At 52.7% G+C, this 24774-nt stretch overlaps 1 protein-coding gene across 6 annotated transcripts; it reads right to left on the minus strand.

Moving 5' to 3' along the window:
• Positions 1–1287: 1287 nt before the first annotated feature.
• Positions 1288–24580, minus strand: SMPD4 (sphingomyelin phosphodiesterase 4). Of its 6 annotated transcripts, none has more exons than XM_063085634.1 (20): positions 24506–24580; positions 22303–22386; positions 20842–20928; positions 19824–19966; positions 19557–19632; positions 18866–18974; positions 18707–18759; positions 18494–18555; positions 16323–16410; positions 13789–13860; positions 10175–10303; positions 7408–7553; positions 6727–6817; positions 6044–6144; positions 5210–5373; positions 4491–4696; positions 3876–4109; positions 3468–3599; positions 3200–3328; positions 1288–2968 (listed from the first exon to the last, which is right to left on the minus strand). In XM_063085634.1, exons 1-20 carry the CDS (start codon positions 24578–24580, stop codon positions 2639–2641), a joined length of 2511 nt encoding a protein of 836 aa, XP_062941704.1. In that variant the 3' UTR covers positions 1288–2638. The 6 variants fall into 6 exon arrangements, with proteins under 6 accessions (XP_062941704.1, XP_062941701.1, XP_062941700.1 ...); XM_063085631.1 differs by having other exon boundaries at positions 10217–10303; positions 16323–16455; positions 18404–18555; XM_063085630.1 differs by having other exon boundaries at positions 16323–16455; positions 18404–18555.
• Positions 24581–24774: the final 194 nt, after the last annotated feature.

The following is a 24774-nucleotide window of genomic DNA, read 5'->3' on the forward strand; positions in this document are numbered from 1 at the left end:
CACCATGCATTTTGCCATATGTAAGTTTTACATCAATTTTAAAAAACAGCACTGGAGACAAACATGCCCAAATTGTTGTGGTGGTTAATTTGGTGTGGTGGGAATATGGGTGCTCTATCTTCTTTTTATGAATTCTGACTTTTTTTTTTAGCCTCCCAAAATAAAACAATAAAAAACCAAGAAAGGGAAAGGAGGCTTTATCCAGCCAAGCAACAGGAGGGGCCCTGGCAGGAGTGTGCCAGCCATTCCACAGTCTCCTGACCCAGAAAAGAACATCCACAGCTGGGCCCAGCACCCAGGGCCTCTCCAGCAGCTGCCCACAAATCTGGCAGCTGGATCCACTTACACAACACAGATTGAGGTACTTAAATCTGCGACCTGTGGCCGACTCTTTCCTCCAAGGCCTGGAGTCCCTTGCCCAGTCCCATGGTCCTGGGGTGAACTCACCCACCTGGGGACTCTCCCAACATTGTGGGTGCTCTGGCCAAGCGTTAAAGGGCCGATGCCCAGACAGCCCCTGGGAGCCCCGTGCAAGTCAAAGCCCAGCAATGGGGTCCTAAATGCCTTGGGGATACCAGGGGGTACTGGGGGATCCCTAGGATTTGGCACTTATGTCTCCGCATCCCACTTCTGGGCACAAGAACCTCCCAGGGCCTCCGACTCAGGGCCCTCCCCAGGCACCCCAGGAACAGCTGGCCAGCAGCTTTGTGACCAGAGGAGGCCTCCTGTAGGTGGGCGGGTGCAGGCTATGCAGGCCGAGCCTCCATCCATGTCACTGTCCAGCTGGGAACCATGCGCAGAATCATTTCCTGGGCACACAATGCGTGTCGGCTCCAAAGGTCACTAAATTATTCATTCAATTCTCTAGAGGAACTCATGATCCAGGCCCAGCCCCAGGGTGAGACCTTGGCACCAGGACAGAACACAGCCTCTCCCTCCAAGCCCACCCTGGCTGGACGGGGGTCTGTGCATAGGAGGGATGTGGACCAGTCAGTAACTGGCCACCTGGGCCACCTTCCTCCCACCAGGATGTTGCATCAGGGGACAGTGGCCACACAGTCCTTGCCTCTCCCTTCTGGGCACTTGGAATCATGGGGAGGCGGGGGCAGCACATGCCCACTCCACTGGGGAAGTGTCCCCAGGAAGATCAATGAAGACCAAAGTTGTGGACAGCAGGGTGCCCAGCTGCCGTTTCTGCAATTCCCAAGTCAGCAGGGTCCCTGTGTGGGTGAACTTACCAGAGATGAGACCCGGCACTGGAAGACTCAGAAGCAAGACTGGGTTTATTCAGATCCATCGTCAGTTATAAGATGGGTTTGATTTTTGGTCACAGGCCCAAAAATGCCATTATTCTGAGTTTACATCAACTATAAAGCCCAACATTTACAATTTGAAAAATGTTAAAAAAGACAAAGAACAAAAACCCACACACACCAAAAACAAAGCCTTAGTTTAAAAATCACCGCTGAGATGCTGGTCTCACTGGTGCGTCATCTGCAGGATGAATGAAGGTGTGAGACTCTGGTGATTTTTTATTTATTTATTTTTTTTAAAAATGACCGGTAAGGGGATCTTAACCCTTGGCTTGGTGTTCTCAGCACCACACTCTCCCAACTGAGCTAATCGGCCATCCCTATTTAGGGATCCGAACCCATGGCCTTGGTGTTATCAGCACTGCACTCTCCTGAGCGAGCCACGGGCCGGGCCTTGTGATTTGTTTTTGATAGTGAACACATAACTGGTGTATATTTTGAATACGTCAATGTTATCAAAAGGTTCCTGTGTCTTGAGCACTTGATTTTATTGAAGATACAAACAATGCTTTGACCATCTTTGGTTGTAGCCCAAAAGCCAGTAGGACCTGATTCCATCAACCGTGTGTGGCCCCCATGCCTACCAAAGGCCAGCGTCCAGCCATGACAGGGCACAGTGGGGTGCGACACTGGGCTGCTGCTCCTGCTCAATGGCTCAGGGATCAGGGGCGAAGCACTGTCCTGTCAAGTTCCTGTGCGCTGAGAGAGTCTTCATCTTTTCAGAAGTGGAATTCTACGGCCCTGCCTTGGAACAGCTGGGAGAACAGGAAGAATGACTATGCTTTGCCAAATGTGGTGGCAAAATGTAGCTTTAAAGTGAGAGATCAGAGGAGGTCCACTATCTAGTTTTCTCAGGAATCTCTTAGAAACTTTGATTCTTCGCTGGAGTGGAGGTGGAGCAGCTTTCCTGGAATCACCCAGGCAGAGGAGACGTCACAACCTGCCCTGCTCAAGGACAGCCAAAGGGGAGAGGCCAAGGCTGGGGATGGCCCTCCAGAGGGAACAAGACCCAGAGCCGGCCATCAGCACACTAGCTGTTCAGCTTTACACGGCAAAATCCTAGAACAGTTACTGAAAAAGAAAGGCCTTGATAGCAGAGGGCAGGCAGGGCCGGCGGCTGGGCTCGGTTGTCACGTCACCAGGACTGCTCTCCCTTCTCGGTTCAGTTTCTTCCGGATGACTCCACTGTTGTGGGAAAACACCCCCTAGAAGCCCCAAGATGAACAGGCTCTGGCCTAGAAGAGGCCTCCCTTGGCCTCTCAGGCCCAAGGGAGGGGCCTGTGGCAAATGCACCCCGTCTGCTCTGGAGACATCGGCTGACCCTGTCAGGGCTGGTGCAGCTTCCCCCGCTCGGTCAGCAGCGTCATGGCCATGGCATAGAGGAGGTATCCTAGGAGGAGGAGCAAAGCACAGGGCAGGGGCCCAACACAGAACAGAGAGGCCACAAAGAAGGCCAGCAGGAGCGAGAGCAGCGTCCTGTAGCTGCCCAGGAAGCGCAGGCTGAGCCTGGGGCCCCGAGCTTGGCTGGCCACCTGCCTCCGCCCCACGGGACTCAGCAGGTGCCTGTTGGCCAGTGCAGGTTCAGTGAGGTGGTAGCGACAAAAGCTGCCGAGGAAGTCATGCCGGGAGCACAGAGCCACCATCTGACCTGCAAACTAAAGCACAAAGGCACAGATGGGAGTGGGGACAGCAGGTAGCACAGGCCTTGGGACAGCAGAACGCCCACCTTCACAGGCCACCCAGGGACTCAGGGGAAAGCTCTCCCTCACAGACCTCTCTCCACCCAGACTCTCCCAGGTTTGCAGGACTGAATGGGAGCGCTGAGGTGAGGGCGCTGCCCGGGGCCATTTCCAGAAGAGGCCAGGCCCACCCTCCTGCTCACTCACTCTGCGGTTGATGGCAGATGACAGCCAGAATAGTGCTCGGACCAGGCTGGCGATCTCATAGCTCCGGATGGGCTGCAGCTCCGAGTCCCCTTGGTACTCAATTTCAAACCTTCGCAGCCCGTTGATGATCTAGAAACCCAGGCCATGCGGGCAGTTCAGAAAATACATCTTTGCCAACAACTCAGAGGAGCTGTCCCTGCTTGGGGGGTAGGGGGTCACACACAGGTCAGGGGCCCTGTCGGATACCCTCCAAGACTTGGCCTCTTACCTGGTACCGGCCCAGGGGCGTGAGGATGAGCCCGTCCTCCCCCACGATGCAGTCAGGGAGCTGCTTCTTCCCGTTCTCATCCTGAGTGGCCCCCAGGGCCAGTGTGAGCTGAGTGAGCTGGGCTTCACTGAGCTGTCAGAGAGAAACACCTCGGCTTTCCATCTCAACATGAACGGAGGGGCTGCTCTTCACCCCACTGGCCTCCAACAGTAACAACAAAGGGACGCAGACGTGGCCTTCTGGTTGTGGGCTTGCCTCCCAAAAGACAAGCCCAAGGGTCCCCTGCAGCAGAAGCCAGGCCGGGGTCATGTGTGCAAGGCCTGTGACTGGTACGTGGCTGACCATGGGTAAGGCAGGGAGGTGAGGCAGGAGGGGGCCCCCAGGAAAGGGCAAGCGCACAGCTCATACTCGGAATATCTGGCGCAGGTACTCTAGGGCCTTCTCCAGGTACTCATCTGTCTTCCGGACGCTGTCCTGCCCCATCTCATCTAGGTCATTAGCTGTGTAGGAGCTGTTTGCATCCACAGGGCAGAAGCCCAGCCATGACAAAAAGGAGCGGCTGGATGGGCTATCCACACACTGGTCAGAGATGGACTTGGCCGTCTGCTTGGCCTGCGTGATAAGCTGAGCAAGGCGTAAGACCTGCGAGGGGCACAGGCAAATGGACCAGCTCAGGGGCCACCTCCTAGCACCCAGGCACCAACAGCATGGATGGTGGGTGCCACTATCCAGGCAGGGGGCGCACACCCAGATGAGCTAACAACCCCGAGGGGCAGCTTCTATGAGGGCTTTTAAAGACTAATGGAGGATCTTGTAAATGTGAAAAGTTTCCAGACAAACACTACCTTTGTTATCAAAAAAAAATTAGAATTGACTGAAAAAAAAAGTGGGGGGGGAGATACAGCAGCGCCTACTCAATACCCAACCTTCTTTTCTTTCTGAAGCATGTGCGCCCTCCCTGGCTCTGTAGCTTCCCCCAGCTTCAGGGACCCTGTGGCTGGGCAGCGCCTCTGACCTACTCACCAGAGTCCGGATTTCAGGCCCGAACATTGGGGTGTACTTGCAGTCCTGGCCCTCCAGGCTGTAGACGTGACTCTTCACCTTGAACGAGGCATCAGTGACAGCCGGCGGCCACGGTGACAGGAAGCTGCTAGTAAACGTGGGAGCTGTGAAGAGCCGATGCTGGCGGTGGGGGATGACGAGCTCTGGCTCCAGGAACAGCTGCTCACCTGGAAGGCAGGAGACAAGCCTGGCTCCCACTTCCCGGGAGCCATGACCATGGTACGCGCTCCCGAGGAACAGCCCAAGCGGTGTCTTGTGTGGTAGGTGGCCAACAGCTGCCGGTGCTCACAGAAGTCAAACACCAGGAGAGAGCAACGGAAGCCAACACCCAGCAAACATGAAAGGGACCAAGAGGATCGCCTCCCGAGCACCACCATGAGTCCCCAGGGAGAGAGAGCAGCTCTACAGGGGCTGCAGCTACAGGCTTTGCAGCCATCCCCAGCGTTCTGCTTTCACAGGGAAAGAAGGCTCAGCCAGTCTGAAAGGCTTCACCGTGCTGATATGTACCAGGAGTCCCCAAACCAACCTTTGCTGAGGCCCCCTGAGAGCCCATGAGGCACACTTGGCTCCATGGGTCCCTCCCTAAGCACTGCTTCCTGCCAGCTAAGGGCCTGGCTCCAATGGCTCCAATTCAGCTCCAGGGCAGGGCCTACCTGACTGGATCAGGGCTTGGGACTTACCTTTCTGGATCATTTCAGCCAGATTGGGCTGGGCAAAGACTTTGGCCACTCGGAACACCATGAGTGCGTTCTTGGGGCTGACCAGGTCTGTGCGGAGCGCACGGTTCAGAAAGCCCACAAACAGCTTGGTGTACATCAGCAGGTTCTCCTGGACAAAGGGCGCCCTGGGGACCGAGGTGGCAGGTTGGGGCCAGACTTCCTGCAGGAGGCAGGGGCCCCACTGGGCCACACCCCCTCACGTCCCTGCTCTTCCCGGGCTTCCAGATTCTCCCTGGCCAAGACCTCAGGAAGGTGGCAGCTCAGGGGGACTCTGGGTGGGCAGGGAAGAGGGCAGGACAGAGGAAGGTGAGACATAAGTCCCCTAAGGATAACGGATTCTCAAAAGGATGAGGCTCCTGTCCAAGAGGACCAAGACCACCATGAGCCACCATGGGAGGCTGACCCAGAGCCTGATGAGGCAGAGAGAAGAAACACCAGAGGGGCACAAAGAGGGAGATGGTCAAGGAGAGGAGTGGCCACTGGCAAAACCAGGTCCTGTGGAAGTCTGGGGGTCAGCCTGGGGGTCGGCTATGAGGAGCAAGTAGGAGATGAAAGAGAGGCGACCGCTGCTCTGTGCTAGTGAGGAAGGGTTGAGGGTGGAGGTTTGGGTCGACCATGAGCATTCATTTGAGCCAGGAGGATACAGTACAGGGCAAGGGGCAGGACAAAGGATCACCCACTGTCTCCTAGGGAAATCAATTTCAGAGTTGACGAGGTTTGGTCAAGGAAGAGCCAGCCTGCATGCCCACTTCATAGGACCTGGGAGAAGAGCACAGGAGGCCACCAGGGGCTCACCATTTCTCTGACACACACCGGGGCTGGGAGTCACTGCTCTGAGCCTGCTTCTCAGGTGCGTACCTCCACGGCTGCAGGTAGCTCAGCCACATCTCCAGCACCTGGTGAGGGACACGTGTGCTCTGAGGACCCAGCAGCTGGAGGCCATGGGGCTGGAGCTGTCTGGGCTTTGAGTAAAATCCTCCGGTGGCCTGGGGCCTGGCTCCTGGGAGGCAGCTGAGGTAGGAAGGGCCAAGGCCTGAGCTGTGGGGCCTGCACTCTGCTGGGGGAGGGCAGGGGCGCCACAGGCTCTGGCTGTTGCTCCTTGACCTCGATACAGATACCAATGAGAGATCGAGATCAGCTGTTCCCGCAACCCCCGAGAGGGTGCAGGAGGGACCTGCATACCCCCGCGACGTCTGACCCTTAAACCAGACCTTCAGAAGTCTAGGTCATGAGTGCTTTTTCCCAGCTGAGAGCTGAGCACAGCTGGGTGAGGTCAGGAACCTGCCCATCGACAAACAGCTGGGTCAGGGCAGAGCTCTACTGTACCTGAGGGTTCGCTTTGGAAACTCAAACACGTGGCCACCAAGATCTCCTCTTTAAGGCCTCTGCAGTGACAGTCACTTCCCTCCCTCTTCTGGCCCATGGGACCTCCCTCATCAGGCACACAGAGGGCAAAGGTGTGACATGACGACACTCACAGCTCTGAATGACGCGTCCAGGGGCCAGTGGCCAAAGCAGTGCTGCAGGAAGAGGTAGAGCTTCTGCTGGACAAACCTCGGGACAGCAGCCCTGCAGGGGAGGGGAGGGTCACCTGCTGCTGCTCGCCCAACAGCTCCTGTTTGTGAGGCTCGGCTCTGCCAGTAGAGAGCACTGGGCACCCCCTGGAGGTAAGACCTGTTTTAATCCCTTTCTACAAACCAAGGTTCAGAGAGGTTAGGAAATATCCCAAGACACAGCATGCAAGTGGCTGAGCCAGTGTGGCTCCTGCACGCACCTCACCTCAGCCCCACACAAGTCATCTGCTCTGTTGGCCCCAGTCAGCCTGGGACAGAGGAGGAGGAGGAAGGGGAGGGCATGGCTTCAGTGCAGAGCTCCCTCTACCACTGGGAAAGAGGGGACGAGAGGGAGCAGCAAGACCCTCCACTGGAGAGGGCAGGTCTGGAGGGACAGGCTTCGGGAGCTGGAGATGCAGCTGGCAGCAGGGGTGGGGTGAGGTGAGGAGACAGGCCCAGGAGTGTGGGAGAGTTCCCGACACCCGGCCCTGCAGAGGCCTGACATGCTCTCTGAGCAGGAAGGGGCCACCCCTCACCCAGGGGAAAGATCATAGTGTACAGGAGGAGGGGGGAGGAGAGGCCACAGGAGACCTGCCCCACACACACCGTTTGAACTCCTCCAGGGGGCTGGTGGCGTGGGAGTGGGCAGAGGGGGAGGCCTGCTCGGGCTTCAGGCTGTTGGCGAAGGCATGCAGATGCTTCAGCAGCAGGCGCACCACCAGCACGTGCTCCTCGGTAGGTGTGAACGCCTCCTGAGGGGAGTAGGAGGAGGAAGGCATCAGGGCCCAGGAAGCCCCCAGCTCTGACCACATCTCACCCCTGGGCCAGCCCGGGAGCGGGGCCACCTCTGGGCATGGCACGCAGTGGACATGCTCGGTCTGAACTGAGACGGGCTCAAAGCGGTGAAGTGCTGAACCCAGTACCCTCAGTCTGCTCTTGAGAAGGCTTGCTAAGCACACAAACGTGCCAAGTGCCTCCCAGAAGGCCTCAAATCCCGCTTCTGCAAAGCATGGCCACGCACCCTCAGTGGGTGGCACGGGTCATGGCCCACCAGGCACTGCTGCCTGTGCTGATCTTCAGGGGTGTCCACCTTCTGGCCAGCCAGAGGACGAGTAGCAGGGAGCAGGGATCAGGGCCAGCCAGCGTCCCACCCAAGCTCTGGATGCAGGGTCTCCTGCCTATATTCCAGGCATGTGCAGAAAGCTTGCTGGGGCCCACAGCTTCTCCTTCCTCCCCAATTCCTTCTCTGGCCACAACCCCAACCCCTTCCACCTCCTCCCCCTCCTGGACACGGCCAGATGGGGGCTCAGCCTAGGGGGAGCCCGCATGTCACTTCCTCTTTGACAATGGACCTGTGGTCAGCTACAATCCCCAAGGCAAGAGCACCATCAAGTTTGTGAGCCAAACATCTCGTTCACAATGTAAATGCAGGATCTTTGAGACCAAGATCCGAGAGGAAAGCCTTTTTTGCGGGCTGTGGGGTTCCTCTAGTTGTTCAGTGCTTGAGTGGACTGCGGGAGGGCATCTGAAGGCAAGACCCTGAGTCCGCGCAGCCGCACTCCCCTCCCTACACTCGCCCCCAACCTTGGGCCTCGATAAACTTGCAATGCTGAGGCTGGTGCAGGGCCTGGCCTCCTCACATGCCCCAGACGCAGCAGACCACGAACAGGCTTCTGCCCATGTCACCGTCCACTCAGGCCTCCCTGTCATGAAAATGCCTCCACAGGTCCGGGTGACACATCCTGCAGGTCAGTGGCTAAGTCTAAGGATGGCACTACAGGATGGGAGGTCAATTTCTTCTGCCTATCTCTGTTTTAAGCCTTTCGGCAATGACTTTGCATCATTCTGAAGTAAGGAAGAGAGCAGGACGCACAACAGTGATACTAACACTGAAAAACTGGAAGGGCATCAGAGCCAGGCCACACCTCCCTTCCAGGAGCCTTCCCTTCCCCTTTTCCATGGTCTCATTCCTTGCCCCTTGCTCTGACCCCAGCCTGGGATCCTGAGCTGTGACACTGTCCTTTCAGTTCTGGGGAGATGGCGCCCACCCAGGAACTACACGTGCCCCAGCTGCCCCATCCTTCCACGGTCTCTGGAGAGCCAGGCTCCTGCTTTCCCCTGCCCCCAGCAATCACAAGGGCCCCTCTCAGGCTATTTTCCCACTAGGTTTTCCCAGCCAGACTTCCTCCCTCCCAGCTACCCACCCCTCCTGGGCCAAATTACAATGTGAGGTCTCCAGTCATGGTCACACTTGGCCTCCTCCGCCTGATTACTTTTCAAGGACACTTCCCCCAAGCCTGCAGTGTTTCCCCCAGGGTCCAGCTTCCAGGGCTCAGCTGGCCCCTCGTTGCCTCTCCTGCTGGGGGGTAAATGGAGCCAGAGGCTCTCCCAGGGACCCCACTCTGTGCTTGGGCCTTCTGGGCCTTCCTCTCTTTCTCTGCAGCTGCTGCTCCTGAACAGGAAGCCCACTGTGTGCTGCGGTCATCACCCCATCCCACTGACACTCGGTGTCCAAACCATGTTTTCTCATCTTGTGCTCAAGTTCAAGTTCAGTTGTGTACTCCTTCCCAGGGTGAGCTGGAAAGACCCCTGATCACAAGCATGGCTCCACATTTCCACTGTTTCTTACAAATGAGCAAACTCTGTCATCCCTGAATACCCTACAGCTCTAAACTCCACTTCACTAGCCTCAAATCCATCCACACACTTGTCATTTCTGCCTAAGCAGACCACAGTCTCCATGAGATTATCACCTGCTCCCATCTGCCTCTGGGAGTCTACGAGTGGCTGGGGCTCAACAAGAGAAGGCCCGTCCCAGGCTGGACTGGCAAGGACTGCCAGCCTCTGGGCTGTGGGGCTGAGCCGCAAGCTCTTCCTACCTCTTTGCCTCACACCAGGCTTGGGGGCGGCTGCAGCCTCCAGCCTGAGTGAAGGCTCTGAACCAGCACCACCCTTAAGTTCTTGGGCCTCTGCATCCTCAGCCACTTCTGGAGAACCAGGACCCACATAGGGGGTGAGTCAGGCCACTGCAAAGGCCTGACTATTTCAGCTGCCTCAAACCAGGGCCAAGCACAGAGCCCTCCAACACTTGAGAACTTGTGACACCACCACTGACTAGGTGCTTAGCCAGGCAGGTCCTGTGACTCCATGGCCAGTCAGGGCCATGTGCCTCATTCACTCCATCACATGGCCACACACCCCAAAACCAGGCTAGCCTGCAAAGCTGGGAGCCAGGCCAGGCTGAAGGCTGACCCTTGCCTCCTCCCCACCCAACACACAGGCTTTGCTCTGCTTAAAATGGGCCCAAGTCACCCACAGCCAGCCAGGCCAGACCCTCGCCCTGCCGCTGCACTGACATGCACTCTGTGCTCACACCATGGGGGAGGATGAGGAACAAAACAGGAGCAGTCAGTACTTGGTAGGCGTGGAGGGCCTGGAGGCTGGGTTGGGCAGGGCTGTGGAGGGCGCTGGAGACACTGAGCCGGTAGTGCAGAACCTCCAGCTGAGACAACGAAACAGAGAGAAGCCAAGAGAAGAGGCAGGGAGGGTGGAGGATGAGGATGGGGAGAGATGGAGACAGAACAGGGAAATGGGGAGGTGGGGAGAGAAAGAAAACAGTGAGAACGAGCCCAGAGGTAAGGAGAAAAAACAAAAAAACAAAAACAAAAGCATGGTCAGTGACAATCCAAACAACTGCAGCCCCAGCCATCTCAGGCCAGTGAAACACCACCCCTCTCAGCGGCCCCGAATGGACCCTCTTGGTGCAGACAAACCCACAGCCAGGCCCATGGTGGGAACTCTCCTTAGCCTTGTAGGCCAAGGGACAGACAGACACTCAAGATCACCTGGGAGGTTCCTCGATGTCACTGGGGCCTAAAGGCCTCTCCAGCTCCATGGGGTCAGCCCAATTCACTGTCCTACAAAGGGCCTGCTCTCCCCAACCCTGAGACCACACTGGGTGTGGCAGGCAGCCTGCCAGGAACCCACGGGCTTGCTTGGGACAAGCTGCTGGCCACCAAGGCCCTGAAGGCCTCGAGGCTCAGAGAGGAAACTTTTGAGAAGCCAATTCCAGAAGGACTCTGACCAGCAAAACATAATACATATAATTAATTGAATTTCCCTAGGCTGTTTTGAGTTTACCAAATCAGTATATGATATGATCAATTCCTATGTGTCTGAAACCCAATCAATGTCCCCTCCGTGAATGGTTCTCTCTGAGAACTGAAAGGATGGGAACAGGTTCCCAAGGGCAGCACAAAGATGAGCACATAGGGGCTGGCTGGTTAGCTTACTTGGTTAGAGTGTGGTGCTGGTAACACCAAGGTCAAGGGTTCAGATCCCTTTACCAGCTGCCCCCAAAAAAATTTAAAAAAAGAAAAAAGACAAGCACAAACTCAGCCACCAGGCCCCAACCTCTTCCTTCCACACCCCACATTCTGGAAATTGTTAAAGGTGGTGTACTCATCAGTTCTAACTCTGGGAAGACAGTTTCTACCTCACCAGGACCCCCACCTTGCAGGCACACAGAGTTCCTAAGGGCAGGAACCCCCAAGAATCTGAACCACCACACACACCCAGAGGCAGCAGGAACCCTGAGGCTGGGATGGTCAAGGACACTGGGATGACAGACGAGCTGGCATGCTGTCTGGCCCCTCCCAGGAGTCTCCCCCTACCTCCCTGCAGCGTCGAGGCCTGCCAAAGCACCCCGCAGCCCAGCGCAGCATGCCCACCGGGCCTCACACAAGAGAGGACAGAACGTGCACAGCAGGTGCTGAGAAGACACGCAGGGCAGGGCAGGAACAAGCAGAGGCATCGGCCCTTACAGCCCTCTGTCCTCAGGCCAGACCGGGGCTCAGCTGCAGTTCTTGGGAAGGAATCTGGGAGCAAACAGTTCCCCAGTGGGTCCCCTGCCTGGGCCTGTGGGAACTCAGGGCAGCTCCATGGCAGCCACCAGGGAGCAGGCATGTGCCCTGGACCCATCCTGGCCACAGAGCATGATCCCAGGAGCTCTACCCCCTGCCTCCAGAAATCAGGGCTAGGTGGGGCCTGGCAAGAACTTCTGTACGGCAAGTGCAGTGCACACCAGAGTAAACAGTAAGGGGCCTTGGATGATGTGCACCTCGGCAGGTGTCTTTCCCCAGCTCCCACCCACCCACTTTTCTCAGGTTCTGTTTTCTGCCTCAATAGGGAAAGAACAGAAAACAAAACAATCCCTATTGAGGCAGAAAACAAAACAATCTCTCAAACAAATGATGCTGGGACAACTGGATATCCACATGCAGAAGAACAGAGTTGGACCCTTACCCTGCCCACATGAAAAGTTAACTCAAAAAGGATCAGTGACATAAATGTAAGAGCTAAAACCATAAACTCTTAGAAGAAAACATGGGAGGAAAGACTACACGGCATTGGATTTGGCAATGATTTCTTGGATACGACACCAATATACCAATATTAAATAAAAGAAAAAATAGAAGCAGAGGGCAGAGCCTCTCTGGGTGCCTGGGTCCCCTCACTGCCAGTCATACTGAGCAGGTCTCACTCACCCTGAGGTCTGGCCATGAGGAAGCAGAGGCACATCCTGCCCTGGCAGGCCCAGCCTACTGCCCATGAGGACACAGAATCCTCATAGATGACAGTCCAGAAGGGCCTTTCTGGTTGGCCCTTGAAAGCAGCTGTGTTCCACTCGCTTGGAGACAGAATGGGCAGACAGGAAGACAACACAGAGAAGCAGCCTCTGCCTTGCCAGGCCAAGCCACATGCACAGGCGTGGAGCAAGGCATTCAGGGCCCCAGGGGAGAAGTGGGGCCCTGGGGAACGAGGCATGGGGAAGCCAGGCCCCCAGACCACTGCACGCCAGCCAGGAACACAAAGCAAGTCTGCTTGAGAAGCAGGAAGGGCACTCTGGACTATTTGTGACTCAAGGCCTAGGATGGAGTCTTAGGGTACCCTGTGCTTTGAGAGAGCAGCAGGGGTTGCACCCCAAGCCTCCTCATGCAGAGCACAGTGCTGCAGAACTGGCGCAAACTTGGCAGCAGGAGCAGCGCCACAGCTTCTCCTCCCCAGAGTGAGATGAAGAGGCACGGGACACCCTCCTCAATTTTAACTCCATCACCCACAGAGCCATCAAGAACTCTGTCCAGCAGTGACAAAATCAAAGTCTACCAGGCAAACTGATGCACAGAAGCTGCAAGCAGCAGACCGTGTAGCTGACACTGCCCTTGACAAGGGACTAGGAGTGTGTGATTCAAGCTTTTTCACTGAGTGTGAATCCAAGTGCCCACCCTGCTGCTCACTAACTGAACTGTTCTACACTGACAAGCTCAGAGGGGTGCTGGCCGCAGGAACAGTGACACCTGGAGGGTTCCAAGGACTCTATCACCTCCACACCTCTGCAACAAGTGTGCTGGGGCGGGGAAGAGGGAGGTGAAGAGGAGGAAGAGGAGGAGGGGAAAGCAGGCCAGGCTGCATGCAGGAGGGCACAGGCCCCACCCACCACAAAGCAGCTGCTTGCTGATGCTCTGGAGGAGGTGGGAGGGCAGTGTGGGCAGGCACAGGAGGCTCAAGGTCACCACAGTGGGCGGAGGTCTGCCCAGGGCCACCTCACTGGAAAGCACAAAGGCACTGCTGATGGTAGAGGGGACAGACTGGGATATGACCCTCCGAGGCATCCACAGCCCCTCTACCCCGAGAGCAAGAGCATCACAACCTCATCTGTTCCTGCTGCCAGGCAGAGGGCTCTGGAAGCAGCATGGGGAGGACCCCAGAAAGGACAGACCTTCAGGCCTCAAGTGCCCACCCGTCAGGTTACAAGTCCCCCACAGAACTGGAGAATAACACCCACATTTTGTTTGATATCTGAGCAAAGGGTGGAGGGTGGGTTTCTGCTTCCCACCATCCAGCCCATGAAAACTAACTCAGGTGGAGGAAATTCAGGTTGACCAGCGCCAGAGGTAGGAGACAGAAAGAAAAACTACAAAAACATACCTTGGCATGAGGTGATTGCATTTTTTGGTACATCTCCAAGGAATAATGATGAAGCCACATTTCAACAAAAACCTGCAGAAGAGCATTAGCTGGTCAAAACATTCTCGACAACAGTGTCAAGACCATTCGATGGGGAAAGGACTGTTTCTCAAATGATGCTGGGACAACTGGATATCCACATGCAGAAGAATAAATTTGGACCCTTACCCTACCCATATGAAAAGTTAACTCAAAAAGGATCAGTGACCTAAATGTAAGAGCTAAAACCATAAACTCTTAGAAGAAAACATGGGAGGAAAGACTACATGACATTGGATTTGGCAATGATTTCTTGGATACGACACCAATATACTAATATTAAACAAAAGAAAAAACAGACAACTGGACTTCATCAAATTAAAGCTTTTGTGAGTTAAAAGACATTCTCAATAGAGTAAAAAAACAACCCACAGAATGGTAGAAAATATCTGCAAATCACATCTGATAAGGGATTAACATTCACAGTATGTAGAGAACTCCACACAACCAAATACACACACGAAAGAAGAAAAAAAAAAAAGGGAGAGACAGCTCCTAAAACTCAACAGCTAAAAAACAAACAACATGATTCAAAAATGGGCAAAGGACTTGAATAGACATTTCTCCAAAGAATATGTACAAATGGCCAATAAACACAGGAAAAGATGCTCAACATTACAAATCATTAGAGAAATACAAGTCAAAACAATGAGATACCTCTTCATATCCATTAGAGTAGGTATCAAAAAAACAGAAAATAACAAGTGTTGACAAAGATATGGAGAAACTGGAAAACAGAATTGGAGGCTCCTCAAAATATTAAACATAGAATTAACATATGATCCAACAATTCCACTCTATACACCCAAAAGAATTAAGGTCTTTTTTTTTGGAGGTGGGGGGCTGGCGAGGGAGGGGTTGGCCAGTGTGCAGATCCAAACCTGTGACCTTGGTGTTATAAGGCTGTGCAGCAACCAACTAAACCAACTGGTCAGCCAGTCAAAAGAACTGAAAGCATGGTCTCAGAGAGATATTTATGAACCCATGTTCAAAACAGTATTATTTTCAAAACATGGAAACAACCCAAGTGTCCACTGATGAATAAATGTATAAACAGAATGTAGTAAATATATACAATGGAATAATAAGGAAGGAAATTCTGACACATGCTGCAATGTGGTTGAACCTTGAGGATATTATGCTAAGTGAAGCCAGTCACAAAAAAATGACTACTGTGTGATCTAGATAAATAGTCTGCATAGGAAGAACTTGGGGTAGCCAAATTCATAGAAACAGAAAGCAGAGTAGTGATTGCCAGGGGCTGGGAGGAAGTGGAAATGGGGAGTGGTTGCTTGATGGGTACAGTTTCAGTTTTGCAAGATAAAAAGCATTTTGGAGACTGTTGTTTGGATGCACACAATATGAATGTACTTAACACTACCAAACTGTACACTTAAAAATGGTTAAGGTGGTAAATTTTATGTTATATATATTTTAACACAATTAAAACTTTTTCTGAATTAAAAAAAAAAAAAAAAAAGATTAGTGTTTTAGTGTTTTGGTCCAGGAAACAGAACCCTTCAATTCTGCCCTATAAGCCTGTGCCTTGGTTACCCACCTTCCTCACAGGCCAGTGTAGCCTAGAGCCCACATCAGCTGTGAGGCTTCGAAGCCGCCATGGTCCCCTCTGTTGACAGTGTAGACAACTCCTACTATTCCAACCTCCTCGGGTTGCTGCAAAAATAATGTGGTGGATTCTAAAAGCGCAGCACCCCACACACCAGGAATTATATACGAGGTGGGAGAGAGAATCCCAGCTTATCCATGTTGCAGGCTGTCAACAGCAATGCTGTGGCAACCAAGTCAGCCCTTGAATCCAGCATCAGAACCAGCTGAATCTCTCCAAGGTGTGCTTGGAAAGACAGTTAATGCCCAGGAGGTGGCCTGCACTCAGAAGGACAGGACCATTCAGGGAGCAAGCCACCCCAAGCCTGTGTAAGAGGCTGGAACCCACAAGGGCAGACAAGGGACTCTGCCACCTCCCATTTGGATCCCCTGACACGGGAGGCTGAGTGCTCCCTGCCAACCAAGGTGGGGGCTTCACAGACCCCTGGCCATTCAGCATCATAAACACACTCTTGGAGCGGGGTCACAGGGAAACATCTCCAGAGAAATGGGAGAAGGTCAGAAGAGCAGGGTGGGGTGGGGAGAGCATTTACACGGATCCATTGGAAACTAGAAGACTCTGCAAAGATGACATCACCATGAGCAAAACAGAACAAAACTCCATGGACAAGGGACCAACCTGGGATGAAAACACTGTCAGTGACATATAGGTTAGATGGGTGGGTAGATTCCTACTCATCCGTTTTCTAAATGTCACATCAGGAGAAAACCAACAATTTAGAACCACCCCCAGGCTGAGGGGCTATCTTTGGGACTCAGCCCCCTGTGTAGAAGGCAGCTGAGCAGTTCACTGTGAAACAGAAGCAGAGACCAGCCTCCTGGGCTCTCACCTGGAGCAGAGTTTCTGACCTCCAGATCTCGTGGGAGGCGGGGTCTGCATTCACAGATGTCTGATGAGAGAGATGCCGCTTCAGGAGGCTGGTGTGGTGGAGGCCGTAGGAAGCAAAGGGCATGGCTGGAGTCCTGAGGGAGACATGGAAACAGAACAGAGTTACGGGCTTCCGCTGGCCAATCCAGGAGCCATTAAGACATCAAAATCTATGACAGCAGGAACAGATTGCAACTTGTTCAATCACATGATGAAGCCCTAGGTCCATACTGATATGCCTGAATAAATAAATAGGGAAGAGAAAAGCTTCCTTATCACAGAGTGCCCACAAAAAATGTAAGAGGGATGAAAGGAGAAAACTGTCATTTGGCAACCAACATATTAATAACTGATTTGGCTGAGAATAAACAGTGGATGCTAACACTAGTGATAATTACATAGTCTCAATATATCCTCCTGTTAAGTCCTCATTACCAATTAATTTAGGGACAAAGTACTTATTTAACTTTACAGTAGAAAAGCCTGGCCGACAGCCGCCCAGCCCAGTGATCAAGCTGAAGTCACCAATAATGGGGCAAAGAACACCATGGGACTCCTGACAGATGCTTGGGAAGGACCTGGCCTCACTGCTGTAGTGCTCCCACCAACAAAGCCCAAGCCAGGCCTAATCTCAGGCAGAGAAACAGCAGAGAGCCCAAGTTTTGGGGGTTCTATACATACCTGGCCTGCATGATTGAGGGGTCAAAGTTCGGAAAGATACAGAAAGACTAAGGGACTGTTCCAAACTGAAGCGGACTAGAGAATGCTCGCAGTGAGTGAGCCTGTGCTGGATGCCAGGCGGATAACGGACATGAGCGGGATAGCTGGTGGTGAAACCCGAATGGGGGTCACAGGGTTAGGTGGTGGCTTAGTAGCAATACTGACTTCCTGATGAGGACAGAACCACTGTGGTCACGTAGGAGAACGCACTCACTTCTAGGAAACATACTCATATTACGAGGTCAGAAGGCATCACACCTTTAACTGAAACAGCCCAGAAAAAAACTTGAGGATAAAACAGACGCAGCGAAGTGTTAACAATTCAGAAATCTGGGTGAAGGGTCTATGAAAGTTCTTTATGTCATGCATGGCAACTCTTCTGTACGTCTAAAGTTATTCCAAAATAAAAAACTAAAATAAGCAAACCAGGCCCAGAAAACTGCTTGGTAGCTGAATTCGGCCTTTGAGAGGGCATGAATCCATCCCACCTCTGAGTCCTCCTTCCCGGTGGCAGCACCCCCAATGTGTCAGGTCACCAGCCACTGCTACCACTTGGGCAGCCTCTCCTCCTTCCTATGTCCCGATTCTCCTCCACTGTCCAGGGGCATATGGCTACACGTATGTTTTGGGAAATGGCACAGCCTGGCATGCACATGCTGGCAGATGTGGCGTGGCCAGCATCTGCAGGGAAGAGTCTGCACACAGCCTCCCGGCAAGGTTAAAGAGAGTCACAGGAGCACAGGCGGCTGGTACCATGAGGCCCTGGGCTAGGGCCCACTAAGCCCCCCAATCACCCTCGGGCTGAGGCTGGCAGCACATGCCCCCACTAAGCGTCCTGGGTCAGGCTCGGCCCACTTGGCCTGCGTGGCCTAGCACAAAAGGCTCTTCACCCCAGGAAGTCCCCCTCAGGCCAAGACCTGGTGTCCTGGGGCCCACACAAATTTCTACCATTCTTTTTTGTCTACAGGACAACCCTTCCACCCGGCTCACTGACTTAGTGTGGGGCGCATACATTCTTGCAGGGAGGGCTGCTACAAGCAGAACACAAGCCCGCTCCCACACCAAAGCGAGGCCTCATCAACAAGGACAGACCTGACAGCTTCAGTGATGGCTACGGACCACTGAGAACTAAAACACAGATGACATCCTCATCTCTGCCCTCCAGTCTGTGCTAAAACAGCTAGGGCTGGGAAATGAGGCATAAAAATTGGGAAACCCTGGAAAAAGGGTGGTACCACTGTCCCTGTGGGAAATACCACCAACCAGGCCATTTTCTCACAGAAGGGACAGACCTTAATGGGCAAGGCAGCTGGGGAGCCTTACCTGGGAGCTGGTGAGGGGCTGACCCCCCCTAGACTGGAGGAGAGTGGGGGGGGCACACTGCCTTCGGTGGGCAGGAACCACGACAGGTACCTGTCCACTAGGATGAAATAGGCACAGTCTGAAGTGCGGACGTGGAGGGACACAGGAAGTGGCTGGAAAACCAAATTCAGTGTTAGTGTGGGCTCTGGTCACCACCCTGGCCACCAGGCACTGACAATCGCAGGGAAACCCCGGGCCGCGGCCCCCACCCTTCACAGCAGGCTCTGGTGAAGCAAACCGCACTCAGAAGCATCCCTTCTGTACCTTTTGAGTGATGAGGCTCAAGGCAAAGAAGAATATGTAATACTCAAACGGATCTGATGGCAGTGTCAGGAGGCAAACACTCAGGGTTGGTGGACCACCCCCCAGTCCTGTGTGCTGGGCCACTCCCACCATCTCCCCACTGAGGCCACCAAAGGATACTGAGTGCCAGGTTCAGGCTGAGACCCCCAGTTGGGGGAAATTGGATCTTGTTGTGGTACAGAGGGCTGTCAGGGAGGACGTGCTCCTGGATGGATGCCTTTACGGGGCCCTGCAAAGAGGGAGGTAGGCTCATGGGCATGGTGCCCCCCCACATGATGCAGCCCTTTGGGAAGGCCGCTAAGGAAGAGACCGGCACACAGGACCTGCCTGTGGTGACAGCACCTAAGCAAGAGTCTTTGCTTGGAACTTCTCCTCTCCTCTTCATACGAGCCCACAAATGGCAAGGACAGCACCTGGGCATGTTTCTGAGCCCTGTCTCCCTTGCTTCTCATACTGGGCAAGTAGCCCCTCAATTTGCCCCTGAAGGGGTGGGGGTACAGAAGAGCAAAGCAACTGGTCACATGGAGTAAACCAGGCAGCCTGGCGCCTTCTCCATTGGTGGAGTTTGGAATGATCTTTTAAAAACGCAGCTGTTGAAGGCTGGCCAGTTAGCTCAGTTGCTTAGAGCATGATCTTATAACACTAAGGTCAAGGATTCAGATCCCTGTACTGGCCGGCCACCAAAAAACCCAAAACAAAACCAAAAAAACCACAGACACCATAGCATTCTTCTGCCCACTATCACAGCCCCTCTGAGCCCTGCCTGCTCATCACGCCCCAAGTGCCACTCTCACCACCACAGCTTACTTACAGGCAGGTAGGAGACAGGAAAGTCAAACTTATAGTCTTCAGCTTGAAGTTTATAAACCAACTTCATCATTGGGCCACTGAACATGAAATTACAGAAACAAAAACAGGGCAAATGAACTGCAAACTGTCTTGCTCTGATTATTTCTTAAGTTTAAGAAGTTAAAGTTGGTCCAAAGTTAGTTAAAAGTGAACTAGAAGTTAGAGTGATTTAAAAATGGGTTCACAATGAGGAAGCACCCAGTTCCTCCTGGGCAACAAACCTACCTACCCAGGGTCTAGAAATTCCATGGCAATGCTGTACTCTATTGGGTTTACGCGCCCCTGTAAGCAGCGGAGGTTCCAGCCAACAAGGATGCCATCCAGGCTGCCAAAAATACTCTCTACCAGCCACGGAAAGATGGTGTGCAGCTCCTGAAACAGTGTGCCAGTGAGAGTGTGGGTTAGGTTGCGGGCAGGCTTGCCAAGGACCAGTGTTCATTCCCGCCCCAGCTCGTCTTGCACCACACACTGCCCACCTCCCCGAAGAGGTCGTTCCCTGGTAGAGATTCAAAAGACCAGCCGTGCACCCACAGAAAAGCTTGGTGTGGCAGTGCCAATGGGAAGAGCAGTTTTGGATTCATCCACTAGGGTTTCGGGCATACCACCCAGTACAGCTTTACATTTGGGCCAGTTGAATAAGTCAGCCTGTCATTAAAAGATTTTTTTTACAAATGTCAAAAACTGATCTGAAAAGAGTTCTATTAAAAAGGGCGGCAACAGTCTTTCTTAGAGTGAGGCTGCTGAAACATAGCTTTGACCTAGTGTCATTTAATATTAACTCCTTATCTAGGCTAGCTTCCTGGGCGTGATAATTCCAAGGTGTGATTTAAATACATTATTTTCAGTATTTACATCAGGGTTTCTCAACATTGGTGCTATTGACATTTTGGGCTGGATACTTCTCTGTTGCAGAGGGGTGTCCTCTGCATTGCAGGATCTTTCCAGCATCCCTGGCCTCTACTCACCAGATGCCAGTAGCAGCGCACTCCCCACCCACCCCCAAGTTGTGACAACCAAAAATGTCTCAGACATTGCCAAGTGTCCCCTGATGGACAGACACACCTTTAGTTCAGAACTCCTGGTCTACATGTTCACATGTTTAAATATGTCCATTAATATGACAGTTACAATACTGGGCTAGGCCTCTGGGCCAGGCACTGCTCACAGCGGGAGAGTCAGGGACTATAATAAAGTTTTCAAGGAGTACATAAGGCATATAACAAAGAGAGACTTTAGCAGAGCTGTACCTTTGCTGGAAAATCCTCAATGACTTTAACCAAGTCTTGGCACCTCTGTGCAAAGGGCTTATTTATAGAGTCAGTTTTCAGGCTGGCCTAGAAGACAGAACAAAGTGAAAAAATCATGAGTGTGTTCACTCTGCAGCTTTTGCTGATACTCTGGCTTGAGTCAAAACAGAAATTCAAGGGATAGGTATGAGTCAGACACACAACCGCTGGCCTGGGTTCCCAGCACCTCATTCGTCAGGTCATGCATGTGTCAGTGGCCCAAAGGATGCTACTAGAAGAGAGGCTGCAGTTCTTTGTTCTGCAGACCAGTATTCTCAGGCTTGCTTCGTAGCACCCTCCCTCAGGCATCTTCAGTTACCGCAGAGCACTGCACACTTTCAGAACAAAATTGACTTCTGCTGACACATAAGCAAGGGGCCAGAAGAGCCAGAAGAGCCCCCTATTGAATAGGGCACTTCTCAGACCACAGACTACTCATTGAGTCTGTACACATTTGGAAATTTCCCACTTGACCAACTCCCCCCATGATACACCACTGTGACCATCAGTGAGAATGCCCAACAGCATGAGGGTTATAGCAGAAGCCCTCTCAACTGAGCTGTCCTTTATTCAGTAGATGATGAACCTACTGAAATCATTACCTTAAAAAACAGGCTAAAATTATAGATGGCTTCAGCCAAGTCAACACTAATCATGAAGGCAACGGACAGTCCAGAAAACATTCAGGACAAGAACTAAGGAAATCTACCCAAGGTCATGGCATGTGGGGAAAGCATGCTGACTACATGGGGAAAACAGGCCTCTGAGCAAACAGGTTAAAATCAGGAGGAAATGTCAGAATTTCAACCAAGAGGATTTTGCCCAAGGATATCGAAGGCCTTGTCCGTCTCCAAATGAGGATGAATCTCACGTGGTCTGAGTCAGAGATGGAGCTCTATTCAGGTCATGGGTCAGACCTGTTGGCTCCAGTAGGGTGTGCCGAGGAAGAATGTCTTCCGAATAAATATTTACAAAAAGTATCTTCTGGGATATTTGCCTCATATCTAACTTCTTAGCATCATGTTTAATATTTAAAGTGCAGTCTCAGCTGCCCCCAGCACAGCAGCGTCCCTCCATTCTTCACTGACAACAGCTATGATTATTAGAATGCTTCATATCTGCATAAAGATTTGAACAGGTCATAAACGTTCTGATGTGCTCACCTGCTCCTCCCCATATCCTGGGAAGTAGGAAAAGGGCATTTGAATCATTCATCTTGTAGATAAGAAAACCAGAGCTCAGAGGTTGAGTAAACCAAAGGTCCTATAGTAATAAGGAGGCAAAGTCAAGCTTAAGGATTCTATCCCCAAGTCTGGTGTTATTTCCATCACATTATTTCCAAAACAACCACTAGAGTTCTCCAAGTCAGTGGAAAAAAATCCTATCCTCACACTGAAACTCACATAGGAAGTTGATATTTACCAGTAGGAAGCTGGGTTGCTGCAGGTGAGGAAATGCCATAGCAACCTCCCGTGGAGAGTCAGAAATGGCCACCTTAGAAAACCACTGTGGAAAAACAAAGACAAAATTTCACCATCTGCCACACAACTGAATATTAATTAATTTCACAATGTACAGGAGAATGTGTATCATCCAACATACACTGCACTGCCAATTCCTATGTTTTACAGAAATGCCATCCTCATGTAGTCCCCAGTGGCCAGCTTCAGAGCCAAGTTTGTGGTGGTGAATCCTTGGAAATGCCTTGCTATATGCCAGGACTGGTTCTAAGAACTCTTTCTCTATATTTCCTCATTTAACCTCAGTGGTAGACAGAATTCTAAAGATAGCCCCTCCCCCCCAAGATTCCTCATTTAGGTACTGCTGTGAAGGAATTTTACAAATGCAATTAAAGTCCCAAGTCAGTGGACCTTAAGATACACAGCAGTTCCCAGCTGACAGCCAGCAAGGAAATGGGGACTGTAGTTCTACAACTCCAGAGAACTGGATTCTGCCAGCAACCTGAATGAGTTTGTAAGCAGAGTCTCCCCTAGAACCTCCATATAAGAGCAAAGCCACTGACACCTTGATTGAGCCTTGTGATACCCAAGGGAGACAACCCAACCAAGCCCGCCTAGACTTCTGACTACATAACTGTGAGATAATAAATAGATGCTGCTTTAAGCTGCTAAGTTTGTTAAACAAGAATGGAAAATACATCCTTACAACAACCCCATGAGGTCAGCACAAATGAGGAAACAGAGGCAGAAAGGGGATAAGTCACTTGCTCCAGCCAGCTAGTAAACGGCAGAGCCAAGATTTAAATACACAGACCTCCTCACAAATCTCTCTGAGACAAGTGGGTAAATCCCCTCCATGTTACCTGTATGCAATGGATGAAGGAAGTGGAGTGGATGAGCAAGCTTCACCAAGGAAGCATTTGAATGGACCATCACAAAATCAGGATCAGCTCTCCAGATTCCTACCTCATTGTCCACCCAGGGCAGAAATGGAAAATACCCAGACTTGGACTGAGCAGAGGAAGCCTGCTGAGTCCCACTGATGCGCTAGTGATGGTTTTCCTGGCACAGCTCTATCCACCACCTGAGTAAACGCCCTGAGATGGCAACTGGAAGTCTATGTGGAAGGAGAGAGGATGGGCATAAGGAGGCCGTGTAGGCAGTTGGGGGGTTAAGAGGAGATGTGAATCTCTGCCACTTGGCAACAGAAAAACCTCCCAAGTTTTCTCGAGTCTTAAACTAGCTTATCAATTTCAGTGTTAATAAAAACGTAAAACACCTCAGTCCTGACCCACTTGGTCAAGAACACACTGTGCACTACTCCAAAACGATCAAAGCATCATAAAATTCTGGGCTGTTTGATAAGGGCAGAGCTTTAGAGGTGATGAAGTGACAGCATCTCTTTGCTCAGATGAAGCCTTCATAGGCAGTGGCTGAAAGAATGAGGCCTAGCGGCGTCAAACCCAGGTCTTTCCAAGAAGAGGGCAGTGTTTCTTACACGCCCTGATCTCTGACTCCACCCGGCCATGCTCCCCCACCACACCCCTCTGCGTGCTGTGCACCAAGCATTGGTTTCCTCCCACCCCTTCAACATCCCCTTCCTCAGGATCTGCCTCGGACCCTATTTGGGGGTTTCTTTTAGAGCGGCAGCCCTCAACCAACGAGAATCATGACAAGCAAATCACGCCACTGCCAAGGCCTCCCAGTGGCTGCTCTACGAGAAGCTGCAGCATGTCCCTGTTTGTTGCTCACAACTGTCGGGTGAAGTGGCTATGGGACCCCCCTATTAGAGATGGAGAAACTGAGGGCCGGACAAGTCGGGACACACGTGGGGAGATGTCCAGCCGGAACCCATTCCTTGTTCTTCCACCCACACCGCTTAAACCCAAGGCTCAACTTTAACTCGAAGCTCTCCTTCCTTCAACTCCTTCAACGAACATTAGCCGAGCACCTAACGGCACGGGATGTTCGAGCCGCGCGGGCAGATGGCATAAAGGCATAGCCCGGGAGGGTGGCATGAGGGTGCAGCCCAGCCCGGCCTGGGCAGAGTGACCGGGGCCCCGGCCGAGCCCCGGGGCTCGCGGAGGAACGGAGATGAACTCGGCGGAGGCTCGAGGATGCCGCCGGGGTGCGGGGCTGTCTCGCGCGCGGCTTCCGCCACTCACCTGTGGGACCCACAGAGCTGCTCGTCTCAGAGCTGGAAGCCGCCATTCGGCCATTCGGCGCTGAAATGTCGTCATCAAACTGCGCGCGGCGGCAGGCTCCCCCGCCTGGCCTGGCGGGAAAAGCACCCCTGCCTCTTTGGGACGCTACCTCAAAAGGCGCGTGCGCAAAGCGAAGGCCGGCCCGGTGGGAGACGGCGAGGTGGTCCACCGCTAAATGAGCATGCGCAGTGGCGATATCTGCGCTCCTTTCGTTTGAGCTCACTCACCTT

Source organism: Cynocephalus volans, chromosome 2 (assembly GCF_027409185.1).
Source record: "Cynocephalus volans isolate mCynVol1 chromosome 2, mCynVol1.pri, whole genome shotgun sequence".
Classification (NCBI taxonomy): domain Eukaryota; kingdom Metazoa; phylum Chordata; class Mammalia; order Dermoptera; family Cynocephalidae; genus Cynocephalus; species Cynocephalus volans.

What these genes read in the sequence shown, in the direction of transcription:
- SMPD4 (XM_063085630.1), bottom strand. Translation starts at nt 24,580, where the DNA reads ATGACGACATTTCAGCGCCGAATGGCCGAATGGCGGCTTCCAGCTCTG. An exon ending in TTGAGGATTTTCCAGCAAAG is followed by an intron (nt 19,967 to 20,841) that starts GTACAGCTCTGC and finishes ACACTGTTTCAG; the next exon opens with GAGCTGCACACCATCTTTCC. An exon ending in CATCTGCCATCAACCGCAGA is followed by an intron (nt 2,969 to 3,199) that starts GTGAGTGAGCAG and finishes TTTGTGCTTTAG; the next exon opens with TTTGCAGGTCAGATGGTGGC.